The sequence below is a fragment of the Barbus barbus genome (assembly GCF_936440315.1).
Source record: "Barbus barbus genome assembly, chromosome: 2".
Lineage (NCBI taxonomy): Eukaryota > Metazoa > Chordata > Actinopteri > Cypriniformes > Cyprinidae > Barbus > Barbus barbus.
Genome location: NC_136730.1, coordinates 30,556,603 through 30,576,052, shown reverse-complemented (window position 1 = coordinate 30,576,052; position 19,450 = coordinate 30,556,603). Strand labels below are relative to the sequence as shown.

Genomic DNA, 19,450 nt, shown 5'->3' with positions numbered 1-19,450 from the left:
GGCCAATACAGCATCTTATACACTTAAATTGATTATTTGTTCCAAAATGGAACACTTTTTGTTTTGAAAAGCATTGTTAATTTATGCCTCTGTCAGACTGATAGCAGTTTTATTGCTGTAGGTCGCCAGGTCAAAATACTGTTGGTCAATAGTAGGCATTCCTGCATCTGCATATTATTGGTGGGTTGCCTAACTGGCCAAAGGTTTTAAAAATCCCATCAAAAATAATGTTTTGACAAGGAATCAGGAATTTTCTACTGCTAAAAACGAATATATGCTGTAAAACATAGTTTGTTTAACTTGAAGTAACATGGTTGCCTTAGTTGATTGAAACGAAAAATGTGAGTTATAAAGAAAGCGATTAGTTTAATCAACAGAATCAGAAGTATTGCAACATTTATTATTAATGAATTATAACGATTATAATTCTAGTTAATTATAGTTATCATAATAAGTTGATTTCACGAAAAGAAAAGTTCTTCAAATCATGGAAATGTTTACAGTGTGGTGGACAGTATTTGGATATAATTTGCTGCGGTTCATAATGCATCATTTCATTCATGATAAATAACGATTATAAATGCCCTCACTTGTAATGTTGACCCGTGTCATTTTTTTGATACATCACTATGTGGGAAACTTGCTCACAGTAACAGTAACTTCTTAATCTCCTTCTATTGGCCGCTTCATATCGCTGCTCATTTGCATAAAGTTATACTTGTCAATGCATTTATGGACACGCCCACATCACATCACTCTACCACAGGTGCTGTTGCTCACGTCACTGAAAATTTTAGTTTTAGTTAAACGTAGTTACCTAAACAGGGCTCGAAATGAACTTTTTTTTACTTCCACTGGTGCTCCCAACTTTAAAAATTTAGGAGGACCCACCAAAAATAAATGAGCACCACAACTACAAATGATATATTAACAGATTTCATCTTTACATACTTAACTTTAATGCAGATTTTAGATTGCTGTCATTCACCCAATCACTGCTTTCCACTGTCAGGTGACAGGGAGCTAACTACCGTGGGAAATGCAAAGGGCTGAAGAAGAGAGAGAATGAAAAGAACACTGACAGATTTCTTTCGTAAACCACCCAAGTTAATCTGAGTATGGTTAAACACAGAAAGAGAGCTCCTCTTTGGCGAGGGTTAGAATGGTGTATGCAGTTACATTTTACATTCAGCTCTGGCAATTACGCGGAAATGCTGGCAGCTAGGGGTGTGCGACATTGACAAATTATATCTCTATTTTCTAGGATTTTATCGAATAATGATATTTAGACAATATTTTGCTGAGTGTGTTATTGTGCGGATCTTAAGGACTACTGTGGACAGCTGACTTTAATATTCTTCATATTCTGTGTGTGGTGGTATTTTTGGAGGAAAAAACGTCACTCTTCGTGTGATTATTAACTATATGAAATGATATAAATATATATTGTTACAATATATTGTTATATGCCAAAAACAATATATTGTTTTTGGCGGCCTGTTTTAATTTTAGTTTTAGTCTAGTCTTTGTGTGAAGCTCTCATTTTAGTTTTTATTTGTTTTAGTCACGTTCATACTTTTTTTTTTTAAAGTCTAGTCAAGTTTCAGTCAACTAATAGTCTGAGCATTTTAGTCTTATTTTAGTCAGAATTAACCATGACTATTTTCGTCTAGCTTTAGCCGACGAAAACTGATGACATTTAGTCTAGTTTTAGTCAATGAAAATGGTATTTTAGTCTCTTTTTAGTAATTCTATTTAGCCCAGTCAATATAGTATAAGTACCTAGAAGTACAGACGAAACCAAAATTTTCTTTCTAACCCATTTCCAACAAGGTTATCTTATTATATTATTGTTACCTTTATAGACTTAAGAATACATCCATTCCGGACAAGGAAGACGCTCTGATTTGAATTTACAACATTTATTTTACCAACCAAACATGTTAACATGTTTGTTGTCGTCTTCTAAATAATGCTTGAGTGGGGCTTGAGGAAGTGACGTCGCCTGCGTCTGTGCAGTGCGACCTGATGCAGCCCCAGAAGAGACACAGGAAACAGAAATACTGCAAAATAATAATGGGCGTGTTCGGCTTGAAGCGGCGCTGCACAGAATGATCAGTGTATGACATCGAAGTACCGCGCGAGAGATAAGAGAACAGACGGATCCTTATGCTTTCGAATCGCTCTCGCGGTACTTTGTCTAAACTGATCATTCTGTGCAGCGCTGCTTCAAGTCGAACGCGCCTAATAATAGCGAGACTAAACGAGACGAAATTATAACGTTATAACATTTCGTTTCGTCTCGTTTTGGTCAATGAAAATGAAGAGACATTTTAGCAATTTTTATTTTGTAAACCACATTTAGTCTTGTTTTTATTCGTCAACAATATTGCATTATACATTTAGTTCTAGTCAACGTCACATGACCAGCATTTACGTTGCGTCTCGTCTTGTTTTCGTCACGTGATAAAGGTTCGTTGACGAAGATATTTAGTCATAATTTTCGTTGACGAAAGCAACACGATCTTGAATTCTGTAATGCATTTTAATAGACTGAATCATGCAGTGAAAAAAACACACTCTAAATGAATTTTAGCACACGTGTATGCATCATGTGTCCGTGCGCTCTGTAGGGGTGTTTAGTTTGGTTTTTGCAATATACTCCATAATGTCAAACCGTTAAAACTACAGTTACGATATTATCGCAGACCCCTGCGTGAGCATCCTGCTGATTAAAGGCCTTAGAGATTGAACTTGATGATCTTGAACACTTGTCCCTGCATTTCGTGTGTTTGGCATTCTCTCCGTGTTTAACCAAGCTCTTAAAATGTGTAGATTCGGTGGCGAATGCTGTTAGTGTTACCTGCAAACTCTGTCCCACAGGCTTTAAAGTGAATGCAGTGCATAGAGCACAGTGCATTTTCATAGCGGAGCCACTCAAAGTCTTTCAACATTCTCTCCGAAAATTGTACGCCGCCTTTTCAGCTGGTGGATCAACATTCACCACATGATTGCTATCACCAGCATTATTTGTAACTTTAGGTGGTTTACAAAAGAAATCCATCTTCAGCCCTTTGCATTTCCCGCAGTAGTTAGCTCCCTGTCACCTGACAGCGGAAAGCAGTGATTTGGTGATTGACAGCTAATATTAACCAATCTAAAATCTGCATTAAATTTAGGAATGTAAAGATGAAGTTATGTAACGTTTGATAGAGCACACAGAAGTCACATAACTGTGAACGTTTTTAGAGAAATGAAAACAGGTCGCACTACAACAGTTACATGCACTCGCACAGATGCTCCTAAATATATTTTGAGGTCGCACAGATTAAGTTATGGGAGCATATACGACCAAAATGGTCGCAATTTCGAGCCTTGCTAAAATTAAGTCACTTTATTCCTGCACATCACTGTCAGTTTGATGCCATTTAGGGTCCAGTTTCCAGCTGAAAAGCTGCTCTCCACCACAAAATCCTGAGAACTGAATACTATTTTCCACTATTTATGTTTTAAATTTTCATGAGTGGTAAAGTTGAAGCAGACTGAGAAAAGTCAGTTTTAATGACAGTTTGCTAGTCTGTCCAAATGTTTTATTAAATTGCCACACAAAAACAGTGACCTGTTTCTCTTTTTACCAAAAAAACACCATGCAATTTCCTGTTGAGCTACTGGCGGTCTTAAATATGCTCTCAAGTGAAGTAGAGAAACCCCTCCTCTCTCTCTCTCTCTCTCTCTCTCTCTCTGTGTGTGTGTGTGTGTGTGTGTGTGTGTGTGTGTGTGTGTGTGTGTGTGTGTGGCCGTCTGTAGGGAATAGAGCTGTAATGTAACAATACAGGGGATGTGGGGGACTGTGCAATACACTGCCGCTTCATTACATACTTTTAAAGATGCATTAAAACACAATACAACAGTGTCGGCATGAAATGAAAACTCACCCTATTTTTGTTGTAAATGAATGCTATAGATTTTATCATGAATGATTCATCCATGTATATGTTTTGTAATTTTATATGTAATCAAAACGTCTTAACTCTGGTGACTTCTCTAGGGTGATGTATTCAGTACTTCTCCAATCAACTGCAAATTTATTTTTGAGTGCAACGTCAAAATCTCAAAATCCAATCAATAACCAATGAAGTACTCGCACTGTTTTTTTTTTTTGACAGCACTTGAATGTACTTCAATAACTGTTGCTACTTCTCTTTCATCGCTAGTTTTAACTATATGGACAGCATCTATTGATTTACCCCTGACATTTTTTTAGACTTGTTGTATGAATGTATGTTTAGGCACGTCAAATTCAGTCTAAATACAGGAGTCCTTATCTGATACCAAAATGATTTTCAATGCATCTCAATTTTTGTCTGCAGAAGTGTAAAGCCATTTTTGGTGGCTAGGATGGTTTATCATCATGCATCATGCAGCTTGTTTCCTTGGCTAAACCTGAATTTAGATTTTGTTTTTTTGTGTAAAGTATGTTCACCCTGTAGACTTCCATTGCAAGTGCATCAATGTAAACACATCTCTTGTTTGTTTGAAACTGAAGGATGTGGCGGAATTATTCTGCGAGTATAGTCTGCATGTCACAGATGTTATCAGTGGATGTTACCCAGAATATTCCTGTACAAGTATACAGACTCAGCTGTGTATTGTACGCAACATATGGCTGCAGTGGTAGTGATTTGACATATTTCGCCAAGGCGATATTGTTGACCTATATTATAATTATGGACATTAAGTTTTACTGTTTGGTCAATAAGTGTCGGAAACAGGACTTCTATTATTTTGATAGCTCTGAGAACCACCCAACTGCAGATTGAGTTCTCATTCTCCAATCTCCATCTTATTTTACTGTCTTTGTTTAATAGTTTTGTCTAAAAATTGAAAGGCAAATACTACAGTATTTCCTCGTATATTGTTGGCATCAGCAAATACCCATTTTAAATGTCTTGAAATATATAATAAACATTTAAACTTTAAATCCAGCTGTTAGATCTTGTTCGTTGCCTACATAAAAACTTGTAATGTGTGCGTGTGATTGCCCTTCCATACGGAATATCTGAGTCGTGAGAGTTGGATGTGAACAGGAGGTTTCGGCTGTCACTGGACACACGAGCGAACAACTTTAAATCCTTCAATCTATTCTTTGCTACATCCAGGTGCTGTTGCCATATATTTAGTATACTATAGGCTTGCTGCGATAGTAGGTGTTTTCGGTTTTACCGGAGTTAAGCTGCAACACCGGTTATGTCATTTGCCCACTGCAGAACCGCCCCCACCGTCGTTTTGAATTTTTTTTTTATCATTTAGTTCAGTTAGAGGACAGACACTATTAAAAACTGAATGTGGCTGCTCAATGCAGCATACCGAACGACAGTGGCGTCACAGATCAGGAGCAGGATTCAGATTTCATTTATCACATGAGGAGAGGGAGTCGAGCTTACTGACAAGAAGGATGAGGTGAGAAAGACAAGATGATGGTAGAAGATTTAGTTTCGAAACGAAATGCAAAAGTGCCTGTTTGGCAATATTTTTGATTTTGGAAAGCCTGTGTACTTTTGCCATTTATCTAAGGTGATTTTGGAAGTTTTTTTTATACATCCAACATTTCTTATTTATTTGGCTTCACAGTGTTTGCTGATTTTCAGTTTTTTATTTATATATATATATATATATATATATATATATATATATATATATATATATATATATATATATATATATATATATATATATATATATATATATATATATATATATATATATTAGGGATGTAACGGTATGAAAATTTCTAATCACGATTATAGTGACCAAAATTATCACGGTTATCAGTATTATCACGGTATTGTTAAAATGGGCTGGAGATGTTCAAAAAGTACCGAAACAAATCACTTCATCAAGTTTCATACTTAAAAATCAACAAACAGCAAATAAAATGACTTTTTGTTTGCATAATCACTAAAACGATAACATTACCAGTGAGGTCTGGATTTTAAATGACAATTTGACTGACACCAGTTTAATAGCATGTTCAAATAAATAATGTAAATGTTCAAATAAAGCTTTGAAAAAGTTTAACATAAAGGTAGACCACACATTTCAGCCTTTAAAGAAAAGGGTTAAATTAAAATGATAATTAATAAATGATTATATGTATTTTATCTGCTCCATAAATAATTCTATATAGCATATCTGAATTGTTTAAATGTACATACGTTTGTTTTTCATCAACCGGTTAAAATTTACAGCAGGTCATGCAAATTTGGTCATTTTTTTGGCCAGACAGAAACTGCATACAGACTAAAGGTAAATAAGTGTCTGTAAATCCAGTCACTGGCAGCAGGTGGCGCTTTATACGGAAAAGCTGAATTACAGCTGATTCCTGTGAACTCCGCGAACACTTCCTTTAGGTATTACATGGAGCGAAGATGAGAACAAAATGCCATCAAATCGTTTCTGAAGACAGTCCGAACCTTCAGAGGTACATTCATATAATTAATTCATTGATACATTAATTTGTATAATTCCCTTAGCACTCTTTTAAAACCTCCCAGCTTTTCCGCCCTATTTTCACTCAGAACGAAACTACTGTGCTGCTGTGCGCACGTGAGACTGTTACTGAAAACTCTGCTTTATGCCGGACAGTATTTATTTATCGCGAGTTGTTCAAATCACGGTAATCGAAAACGGTTTTAATGATAATTAAAATATGAAACGGTAATACTAACCATGGGGAATTTTATCATGATTTATCGTCAAACCGGTAATCGTTACATCCCTAATATATATATATATATATATATATATAATTTAAACTGTGTGTAGCCTATGTAATTTGTTGTACATTGTTTACATTCATTTCACTTAAGACACAACAGACTGTTTATGAGAATACTTGCTGAAACGGGCATTTTGAGAGAATTTTGTGTGTATGTGTCCATTCAAGCGCAAGAAGACATGAAAGGGAACTGAATTCTGTCTTCAGGAAACTAAGTGAGTGGCTCTTTCGCATGAATGGTTTAAAATTGCTTGAATGTTTAAATTGGCAAGATTTATAAACGCGTTCATCACGATAATGGTTAAACTTTACAACTAATCTGTGAATCACATTCATGCTGAACCAAGGGGCCTGGTGTGTATGGATCTATTATGGTTCATTCAACCCCTAATTACCTGTAAATCACTTGCCAACGGCCATGAGACAGTAAATGCCAGCAGTGAATGGAGAGAAAATGAATGCCTTTGGTGTCAGGGAGGGGAACTGATGACACTTCGCTCTCTAACTTCTGCTGCGTGATATAATTATATCATTCTACACAAACATGAGGTCGTTGTTCATTATGTGATTTGCTCAGTACGGCTCTCATTCACTCACACATTTAACAGCCTCTCCCTTGTTTGGACAGGAAAGAGCCCAAGCCTCTGTGTTTGGCCACCCCACCCTTCATTACCCGCTGCTTTCCCTCAGCAATCCCTTCACAGGTGCTCTTCCCAGGAAAATGGCTGCGTCCACTTTGCTGTGACTTTTAGAATGATTGCCTTAGTCAGTTTTTTTTTAAATTATCTATCTGAAGTTACACTTTTTCCCTTTGACGCATGTTTAATTTGGACTTCTTAGGGCTAGTTGTTGCTTTATCTAACATTTTCTGTGAGAATATGTGGGAGTGAGATTAAGGAAAAAAAGCCCTCCGTGAAGCCCTCTTTTTTTTTTTTTTTTTTTTTTTCTTGAAACACATAAATACTGTACAGGATCTTTTGCCCCCTGGGTCACAGCTGTGATATCAGTGAAACAAGCACACACTAAGTCCATTGTCACACACTAAAATGAGGAAGGGGAGACGGCTCTTTTTGAAACCACAGCCCCATTTTGATGCCTCATCTTGTCTGTAATGTTTGGGAAATTGGAGATTTTGGCTGCAAGGTCCATTTCCTCTGCTCCAAATGCTTGTAGCAGCCCCAAAAGTAGGATATGAGGGCTCTTAAGCTCCTAAAATGATTGAATGTCATTGCATTAGGTAACTAAAATAAGTGGCCTAATATTTTCTTTGATATTAGGGATGTAACAATTCACTTAACTCACAATGCAATAAAATTCACTATACTGATTTCACAGTACAATTTTCTCACTTTTTTTTTTTTTGTAACAAATAAGATAAATCTCTTCATATAAACAAACGAAGGCTTTCCTTGTGCTCTTTCCATTTTAAAATTAGAGGCAACCAAAAACAAAGGTCCCGCATACATGCAGCATGAGCAATTTGTATCTAAATCTAGATTAGTTTGTATCATTTCAAAATTTGAAGTAAAAACAGAAAGGTCTGACTTTAGTTTTATAAACTCCTTCAACCAATTGTATAGCAATTTTTAACACAATTTGAATTGTCACACATTGATATTCAACTGGGTCGGGGTACATTGTTACATCCCTATTTGATATTTTAAGAAATATAGCACAAACCCACTTTTCAAGCAAAATATTACTTTAACAATAAGGTGTTTGGTTGTAAATGCACTGTTTTAAATGAAGACAATGATTTGGATTTTGGATTTTTTTTAAGTAATTAATATTTTTGACCGTTCAAACACAATAAGCTGTGTAAGAAAAGTCAATTCAGGATTGTATGCTATCTGAGCGATAATTTAATTTAATGTTCTCACAATATGAAATTTTTCTTGGAGTGTTACAAAACAGAAGCGGAAAGCCCTCATGTGTCTTCCTTGGGAGACAGTGAGCTCACTCTCACCTCTTCCTATTGGAATGACCTTTGAACTGTGCAGCTTCAGTCTTCCTGTGTCGCACTGAAAGGAAGTCCTTAGTAGTAGATACTGTAACACATTCTCAGCTACAGCTTTAGTTATTTTTGGCTTAAGTTTGAAATGTCTCCAGATTGTATGATGCAAGTCATGAATAGTTTCCTATATGGTAATTATGGAATTCAGATTTTATTTTGTGTCGTTCCTAGGGTTGTAACGGTATGAGATTTTCACGGTATGATAATCGTCTCAGAAAATATCACGGTTTCATGGTATATATTAAACAATAATTCTTATCAGTAACAATGACTCTTAAAAGAATAAGAACAAGTTATTTGAGTGAACAAATCCTTTATTGCAATAAACTTGAAATCAATTTAATGAAAGTATGCCTCCCTTCTGAGGAAAAAAAAACAAAAACAAAAAAACAATTACAAAATAAGCCTTATGTACATCTATATATATCACTTTAACATTTTAATAAATGTTTTAAAATGTTATCAAATGAAAATTTAACCACTTATTTTTGGTAAAGTGCTGCACAACAGAGGTATTCTAAGTAAAAACATGGACAAACATGATATTCCTTAAAAATAATGTTTAAATTACTTATTATAAAGAATATTATCATAACTTTTAAGTCCTTTGTACAATGCTAATTTATTTCTGTCAGGACTTCAAGTTAAATTGAACTTTTATTTTGACGGGTTGTAGCAGACCTTTGAGTTTAGTGTATTTGACAATGGTTTTTCTCAAATAAAACGGTTTTTCTCTCAGAGCAGCTCTACTGATGTTCATGTTTATGTAGACGCTGAAAACACCATTAGTGTCATGCATGCATACTTCAGTATGTAGCAGATAAAACCGGGCCACTCATATCTACTTTTGATTTATCCATACATCAGATGCGCGTTTTAAGTGACAACCTCGTTAACGTTATACTGTAAATCCCATGTTCACGACTGCACCAGGATTCCCTCTGCATCATGGAAATTATACGGCCTTATAACTTGTTATAAATGCGACATACCTCAAGGACAACCCCACGTTCGTGTTTTTTTTTTTTTTTTTAATATCCAAAGTATTCCCATACTGCAAATTTAAACTTTTTTTCGGCGGGGGATGGAGATTAGATACAATCTCTGTCTCTGTCATTTCAGCAGAGTGAAGTAGCCTAAATAAATTGCATATGCGCGGGTGAGATTATTATATATTTTTTTTAAACCGTAGATATGCAAATGTTTATGGTATGATAACCGTGTACGTTCAAACCGTGATAGACCGTCATACCGGTATATCGTTACAACCCTAGTCGTTCCTAGGGCCCGTTAATAGCATTGACTTGGGTGTGTCTCCTCTGTGTGTGTGTGTGTGTGTGTGTGTGTGTGTGAGTGTGTGTGTGTGAGTGTGTGTGCGCGCGAGTGCAGGCATGTCCGTCACAAAGAGACATTGTAGAGTGAAAAAGAGAGGCACAGAGAAGGCTGCTGCTATTAGTGTGTGTTCTGTGTGGGCACTCACAGATCAGGTTAGGGTTGGGCACTATACCGGTATTAACGTGACTACCAGTATTATGTTGTGCCACGATATGGATTTTGCTATACCGTGGATACCGTTACATATTCATGGATTTCATTGGATGGACAAAGATCCCCCCCCCCGCGGTCGTTACTGCGTCAGCAGAGAGAGAGATACATAAATCAGAATCGGATAGTTTTTGCTCCAAACACACGATCGGCCTTTCGGAACAGCACACAAACTGGATTACAATAATTTCCCAAAATGTAATTTGTGTGGTAATATTACCAAGTCTGTAAACGGCAGTTAACACCGGACAGAGACACAGAACACGGACACAAAGAGAGAAAATACTGTAGCAGGCAGCGCAAGATCATTGTTCGCAATGCTCGAAATATAGGAAGAAAAATATAAATAATGAATTAGGGGAAGGGGGTTAATATGAATGAGTATCTGAAGGGAACTCTCTTCAGAAAACTTTAGAAGGCGTTTTCTTTTTCTCTTACCGCCTCGTTCATAAGCGCCATCTGCTGTCATAGAGTGAACTTGCATGTTCTTTCAGTGCTGTTTTTCTTTTGCACAGGTGTCTTATGTAGCATAATTTCACCAGTGTTGGGCTAGTTATGTTACGGATATGGTGTTGTGGGAAATGGCGCACGACGAGGAGTAGGAAAAAGGAGTATCTTTATTCGGCTTCAACAACCTTTCCATTGATAAACTTAAGATCAGACAAAGACATAAGGAGAACTGAGGACTTATAAAGGGATCAACCAAACGAGGAAACAGGATAATTAACTCAAGACAGGTGAACAGGATGAACAGGCTTGGGTTCCCCGCGAATGGCGGGTGAACAATCATCGCCACGGGTGGAATTATCTTCGCGGGCGGTAGCATCATCATTGCCGCGGCCAGCTGGCTGGAGTGACCTGCGGTCGGCGGGTTGGTTCTGGATCGAGGCTGGACACTCTCCAGACACCGGAGGATCATTTCCCTCCAGCTGAGTCCGGTGGTGTCTGGGAGGTCCGCGGAGCGATGGTAATTTGCCCCGATCCAGAACAAGGAGTTGTTCTGGCCCTGACCATACTGCGAGTCCGCGGAAATCCCCGCAAAGTCGATCAGCGGCAGTTTTCGGCGGGCCAGGGCAGAGAGGTGCTCCACAAACTCCATCCTCCGTATCGGTCTGATCTTCTGTTACGGATATGGTGTTGTGGGAAATAGCGCACGACGAGGAGTAGGAAAAAGGAGTATCTGTATTCGGCTTCAACAACCTTTCCATTGATAAACTTAAGATCAGACAAAGACATAAGGAGAACTGAGGACTTATAAAGGGATCAACCAAACGAGGAAACAAGATAATTAACTCAAGACAGGTGAACAGGATGAACGATGATTAACTAATGACAGGAAAAACCAAATAAGGGCAAAAGGGAAACTGAACAGAAACCAAACCGTGACAAGTTACTCATTACTAGTTAATCCCTTTCAAAATTAATATTGTTACTTTACTTACTACTTTCTGGCAACAGTACTAAGTTACACCAAAGACTATAGAATACCCTAGACATGTCACTTGTATTGGTTTGAATGGGGAAAAATGCAACGCTCAATCGCAGGAAGCCCCGCCTTCTGAATGAAAGAACCAATCGCTAATGGGTAAAGTCAGCGCGTCACTGCAGCTGCCGTTAGAAGTCCCGGTTGCTATAGAAACAGTCAGCGCTCTGAGACGTGCGCTCAGGACTGCGCATGCGCACTGGCTGATCTAGCATGAATAATACGCTTTTTATAACGCTATTTGAGCAAAAGAAACAACATTTATGGCACAGTTGTTGTCCGATTTCATTGGTGATTTCAAATATGAAATTTAATCGTAAGTTTAGCGAACAGTTTTGAAGAATTTGATGTTTCCCCATACAGAGAGATAGGAGCTGCATTTGGATGCCTGAGAGGGCATCATCATTCCGCCTCATCATTTGACCAAAATCCACATTGGATCGCAGTCAGAAGTTATTACTCAAACACTCAGTAGTGATTGATAGTGAATGGTCATGTGTAGCTTGAAGCTAATTGTAATTTCTCCGTTACCCATATACGATTATATTTCATCATATATTTTATCAAAACACATAAGTTTGTAAGAAACTGTTTAATTTTTCCAGAAAGATTTTGAATACTATTGGATACATCTATACTGATGCTGTCTAACTCAGTTATTGGCTGTACTGCATAACTGTAGCTTTCAGCCAAGAGGAGATGTCGTCAGGTGGCGTCCAACTTTCACAGGGTGTTTCGACCCTGGACCACAACACCCTCCAGTTGGCGGGTCGGCAGTGGTGGCCAGTCACTGCCCACCTCCTCCTGGCCCCCAGCTCAACTCCTCCCTCCTACTCCAGAGCCAGCAAGACGCTCTCTCTGCTGCCTCACCCAACCTACGAACAGCTGCCTTCCTCTCCCTTCCTGCTATACCCAGAGCTGTGAGTGACTTCCACACAGACTGCGCCGGGAAACCCCTACACCCAACCTCAACCGGAAATAGCCAGGTCTGCCACCCTTTGGCCCTGCACTGCTCAACAAGGTCCTGATACTTGGTGGCTTTCCGCTCATAGGCCTGCTCGCACCCGTCTTCCCACGGGACCGTCAGTTCAATCAAGATTATCTTCCTTGCCTCCTCGGACCATAAGACCACGTCCGGCCTCAGCGATGTTTGCACAACCTGGGGGAAGACTAGCTTCCTTCCCAGGTCCACCCTCATCTCCCAGGATTGTGCTGCTTGCAAGAGGCTCTTTTTTTTTTTTTTGGTGGTCTTATGGTCCGAGGAGGCAAGGAAGATAATCTTGATTGAACTGACGGTCCCGTGGGAAGATACTAATATAATGTACCATATGCTGGATCACAGGGATGTGGGTGGGATGTAATGCCAGAGTAAAGTAAAGCCACAACAGTGTTCAGATCATCTTTATTCCTGACAAAATCAATATAATGCAATATTTCTATCTGCTGAATGTAAGCTTTTCCATATTCCAAGCTTGCCTGCTGCACTGGGAACATCACATGCATGTGTGAGTCGTGAAAATTATGAAAATAAATCTAGGAATGATTTGATTGTTGAATTTTAAATCAGCGGGGTTGAGGCATCAAAAATAACTAAGCTGTTTTATGGATGGTAACTGTAATATTATTACTGAAATCTTATTAGTAATTAGTTACACTACTAGTTACTGCAAAAAGTAATATGACAGTAACTAAATTACTAGTAACTAGTTCCTGCCCAACACTGAATTTCACACATCTAAAGTAAGACCATTCTGTTTTTGCCTTTAGAAATCTTGAAATCATATTTTTTTTTTCTTCTAGTTATATAAGGTTAAAATGCATATTATGCCTGTAATTTAACTAAGGTCTACTAAAATGTGATTCCATTTTTTTTTCTCATATCGCGATATAATATCAATACCGTTTGGACAGTGGAAAATACAGTGATATGAGTTTTAGCTCATATCGCCCACCCCTAGATCAGGTAGAGGTATTGGTATTGATATCCAAGGCTATAACCTTGTCTTTGATTTGTTTGGCCCTCTCAATCATTTTGACATTGAGTGCTGTTAGATCTCTGAGGTAGACCAGCAATTTGGTCATTCCTATCTAATGGGCGAGACTTGTGCCCCTCAATGTTATGGCTCTGCTACAATGTAATTTCCACCACATTTTGGATTATGCATTTTGCAGGGGTGAAATAAAATGAAATTTTAAACATGGAATGGATAGTGGTTTGTAGTCCTCCAATCTTGTGCCCCTACTGATGACAAAAAAAAATGTAATGTCAGTTGATTTCGATAATTATTACAGATTTCAAATTTTTATTTCTTTCAAGTTTAAAGGCAGAATTTTACTCCTAAGTGAAAGTTGTAGAAACCAGGCCATTAATTGTGGTTTTAAACTACTCTTTATGGTCAGAACATGTCAACACACTTTTGAATACTTTAGACTTTTCCAATCATTTTTCCTTAAGAAAATAAATAAATATCCTAATATAAAAATTAATTTCTTAGTTTCCGCATGTTCTAATGATTGAAATTGATTCAAATCATGAAACAGTGTTATCTGACTTTGACGTGTATCTTCAGTACAGTTTGCAGTGCTGGCTGCAATATTAATAATTTTTTTTTTTCTTTTAGAAATGCACATTAGACAGTAGCAGTCATCCATGTGACTTATAGCATGTCTTTTTAATAAAGGGGTCATTATGTTGCTAAAAAGAACATTATTTTGTGTATGCAATGTGTTTACGTGGTTCGAGGTTCAAAAAACATTTTCCACATACTGTACATTATTGTTGCTCCTCTATGCTCCGCCTTTCTGAAACGCGCCGATTTTTACAAAGCTCATTGTTCTGAGAAGCGATGTGTGCTCTGATTGGCCAGCTATCCGGTACGTTGTGATTGGCCGAATACCTCAAGCATGTGACGGAAATGTTACGACCCTTCCCATGTTGTGATGCTGTGTCCCGGCCTTTTTACCATCTACGGTCCCGGCGCGACGAGACTAAAACAATAAAACCAGCTGTAAACGAGGCATTTGTTGCATTCAGTGAGGACATAATTACTGATTATAATGACTCATACTGTCTTTTTATACATTGCGGTGCGCCGCGTAAACATAACACCATGTCTGCATTTGTGATCAGAGAAACACCAAACAAGCACTACTCTACACTGCTCAAAACTCGCGTCTGAATAGCCAGTAGCAAATTCTTTAAATATCAAAACATACTTACAGGCTTTGAGTCAGAAGCACCAGACTGTCTTTGCGATGTTGGAATTGCTGTTTACAGCCATTCACAGTGTTCACATTGTAGGCTACTCTCTCCCAGGATCAGTAAATAATCCTCTGTAAAATGCGCTGCACACACTTGAATATTTGCGTTGTACTGTTCTGGAACAGTGTTGTAAATATAACTTAACCACTTATTTCTAGTTGTGTACTTCATTTGGAAGGCCAAACAAAGTACTTTCGCTTTCACAACGAAATGCACGGCGTCTCCATGACATGGCGTCGGCTAGGGCTGTGCAATTAAATCAAATTCGATTATCATGCGCATCTCGTCAGTAAAGCCGGTTCAGTGATTGGCAGTAAATCACCATCGCTATCATTCATCGGGAATTACTACACAGAGCCGTAGTTCATAATTGTAGAACATAATTATGAACACGAAATTGCCTAGCTTGTCAGTGAACTACGGTTCTGTGTAGTAATTCCCACTCCATTTGAAAGCAGGTGATGGCGATTAACTACTAATCAAACCGGTTTAAACTGACTAGATGCAAATTCGGTTAATTGCACAGCCCTAGCATCGGCAACAACAATACTACAGCGAGAATAAAAGTTACGCCTCCTTTCATTGCGTATATATTTGGGCGGTGTTATGCAAATCTCCCCACACCGTGACGTAGACATGTGGACGTGTTTGAATGAGCTGTTTTAGGAACGCACAAACAGCTTGTAACACTCCAAAGACGAAGGAAAACTTGAAATCGCATCATATGACCCCTTTAATATGATGCATTCTTTGTTCATAACTTAAAAAACGAAATCATTCTTTACAAATAATTCTCACCTCTGCTATAGTTGTCAAATCTTATTTGTGCATACACATATTTAGGCTTTGTTTACACTAATGCATTTTCATTTTAACTTTCGATACGATTATGTCTGACGTCCACACTACTCCCTTGAAAACAGAGACTTTTGGAAGCGTCCCGTCAGTGACTTGTATGAATATGATGTACACAAGGACATTGTATGGCTTTAGGATATTCAGAAGATATTATATGAATTACTTGTCATATGGATTACTTTTATTGTACCTTTTTGTCCATTTTAGAGCTAAACTGCCCCCTAGTTACAGTCTGCTTGTACTGTATGCGCATTCTTCAAAAGTTCTACTTCTGTGTTCCACAAAAAAAGTGAATAAATTAAATGATGAAATGACTTTTCCTCTTTGGGTGCACTATGACTTTAAGAAACTGAAACAGTGAAACTGGCTGCTTTCCTAAAGCAAACAAAATTAGCCTTTGCAAAGCAGACGACTAGCATTATGTAAATGACATGGAAATTTCATGGGAATGGAAATTTGCATCGCCATCTATTGTTGCGTCACCCATCTGACCTGCAAGTGGATGACAACCTTAGCAGAGCAATACCTTTTAGTCTCCATCTCAGTTCCTGCTTTCTATTTTACAGATGTTCAATATAAAGTATTTCAGGTTGTTGTTTCTGTTTTAAAACAACGCTTGTTGGCCTTCATGGAATGTTTTTGTGTCAGCTTCAGCAGGTTGAAATGTACAGGAGAATGCTATCAATGTGATGAACATGTGATGTAACTACTAGTTGGTATGTGGCATTTAGTTGTTTTTTGGACAAAACCCTCCTGTAATCAAACTTCATAACACTTGAAGAAGAGAATAGGGTGTGCTTTAATGTACTCATTTTCATAGCACGAGTATCACCTTTTGTGCTGGTTCTTTTGGATGATCCAAGGCATTTGACTTTGTATTTGAGTATGTCCCCAAGAGGTTTAACCTATATAAAGGTATTCAAATTATTTTAAAACTGTGCCAAGCCCTGCTAGGTCATTATAATAAAGTAGTCCAACACAGACTCTATAGCATGTCTCTTTTATAACAAAATAAAGGCTCTTTTGCTGCCTTTGGGTATAAAACTTGCGTCATGTACAATAATGCGCATTGCCTTGCTGAATGTCACGTGTCTTTATATTTCAGATGGATTGAAGCATGTTTAAATGAGGATCTCCCACCCACCACCGAGCTGGAGGAGGGCCTGAGGAATGGCGTGTACCTGGCCAAGCTGGGAAACTTCTTTGCTCCTAATGTGGTCTCTCTTAAAAGGATCTATGACCGTGAACAAACACGCTACAAAGTAAGACTGAAGTTTTCAGAAGCACTGATATGAAAATAGCAGACCGTTTGGATTCACTTGTTACTTTCTTCTCTGTCCCACTTGTAGGCCACTGGGCTCCATTTCAGACACACAGACAATATCATCCAATGGCTGAATGCAATGACAGATAAGGGCCTCCCTAAGGTGAGGAGTGTAGATGGTGAACACGAGTCTGCCTGCTTCTTTCATTAGCAGCATTTCTTTAACATGATCGAGCTTGCCTCTGAACCTCTTTCCCATGTTTGGCAACAATGTTGCATTCAATCTCATCAAATACAAATACATGTACTTGTCTATCCCTGTCAGATTTTCTATCCTGAGACAACAGACATCTACGACAGGAAAAACATGCCCCGTTGCATCTACTGCATACATGCTCTGAGGTACCTACTATGTCATTGTGGGCTTATTCATAAATCTCTTGAGGAGAAACTAACCAAAAGAAGTGTCGCTAGTAGCTTATATGTGTAACAGTAGTACAGTTGTGCTCATAATAGTAGAGCTTATTCAGTTAAAACCTTTAGTTTTTGTCTGTCACGTTGACTATTGCCACAGTTCTACATGCACTAATTAAAAACTAAACTAATTAAACTATTCTAAACGGTTCTCTCATGCATTTAGCGGTGGGGCGTTTACATGCAGCCCCATTCAAAAGTTTGGGGTCAGTAAATTATTATTATTATTTAATTTTATTCAGAAAAAATTTTTGTGTTGTAAAAGATTTTTCATGGTTTCCACAAAAATATGAAGCAGCACAACAACATTGATTATAATAAGAAATTATTGTTGTTGTTTTTTTTTTTTGGAGCAGTAAATCAGTGTATTAGAATGATTTCTGAAGGATCATGTGACATTAAAGACTAGAGAAATGGCTGCTGGAAATTCAACTTTATCCTTACATTTTTAAATATATAAAAATAGAAAACGGTTATTTTTTAATTGTAGTATTTCACAATATTACTGTATATTTAATTAATATAGCCTTGGTAAGCATAAGAGACTTATTAAAAAAATACCAAACCAAGACTTTTAACGGTAGTATATAAATGAATCTGTTTCCGTGACTCACTAGGTAGTCTATTCATTCAGACATTTCCTGTTTAGTCTCATTCATTTTAGTGACTTTCAACTTAAATGAACCAGTTCACTTTGAGCAAAATCATTTTTGAATTAGGGCATTTTTTTGTGTTATTAGTTGTATTCAGTTTATTTTATGGGTTGAATGTCTTGTTTTTGTTTCAAATAAATACCTGCTGCCTATAGATATATAACTAAATAATTACTTGCAGTTTCAAAGTAGCTTCTCCAACTCGAGTATGATATTCATACATTTAGACCCAACCACTCGCTTTTTTTAAAGAAATTAATCATGGATAAAAGCCCAAGAGTATGACGCTGCATAGATTTAATCTGCATCTACACTCCTCTCAGAATTAATGAGTCAGAATTAATGAGGAAACCTGTTCTGGTTTCTGCTGAAGCTCTTAACATGAGGCTAGAGAATCCTGCCATTTGTAACGCTCACATTCCAGCTTAATGCAGAATTGACACTGGGCCCACAGGCCATAAATCTGGCCTTCAGAAACAGGAAATAACAGCATTCAGGGGGCGAGAATTTGGCAGAGGTCTGGCGTGGGGTGAGGGGTACTAAATCCAGTTGGCTTTGTAGTTGATACTGATGAAGGGATTTATGTTAAACTTGAAAGCCATGCAGATAACATCTGACTCCCTTTCCAGTAGTGTCTTTTCCCGCACACATCTATGGAATAGGATAGCTGTCCTCTTGGAAATTTGTTTCTCATATTCACTTTGTTTTTTTTTTCAACAGCCTCTACCTGTTTAAACTTGGGCTTGCACCCCAGATTACAGACCTGTATGGCAAGGTCGCCTTCACAGGTGAGTCAGCTTGCTGTAGTATCCTACTGAAGCTTGAGTTTGTACAGTAACAGCTGGAAAGGCCACTGTTCTCGGGAGCTGTGCTCAATGTGAAAATCATTATCAATTGTATGAGCATTTCCTGCCATTTTGGCTGGCCTGAAACTGCCTGCGAAGTCCACGGATGGAAAACATTTTTTAGTAGACCTTTTGAGAACAATGTCCAGCCAATCTCATCAAAGCAAGGAAAAATGCAAAGCCAAGATTACCTTCCAAAAGGTTACCATGCTTATTAAAGCATGGCATTGCAATATTTATCCAGAGCCTGTCCAGAATCATACAGTTTAAAATA

At 37.8% G+C, this 19,450-nt stretch overlaps 1 protein-coding gene across 1 annotated transcript in view; it reads left to right on the top strand.

Annotated features, from left to right (window-relative positions):
• Window positions 1-19,450, top strand: part of iqgap1 (IQ motif containing GTPase activating protein 1) — a 46,870-nt gene that overhangs the window by 6,754 nt on the left and 20,666 nt on the right. Inside the window, exons 3-6 of the mRNA XM_079445893.1 lie at window positions 17,046-17,202; window positions 17,290-17,367; window positions 17,530-17,606; window positions 19,052-19,119. Coding sequence (XP_079302019.1) covers window positions 17,046-17,202; window positions 17,290-17,367; window positions 17,530-17,606; window positions 19,052-19,119 — 380 coding nt within the window. The remainder of the gene's footprint in view (window positions 1-17,045; window positions 17,203-17,289; window positions 17,368-17,529; window positions 17,607-19,051; window positions 19,120-19,450) is intronic.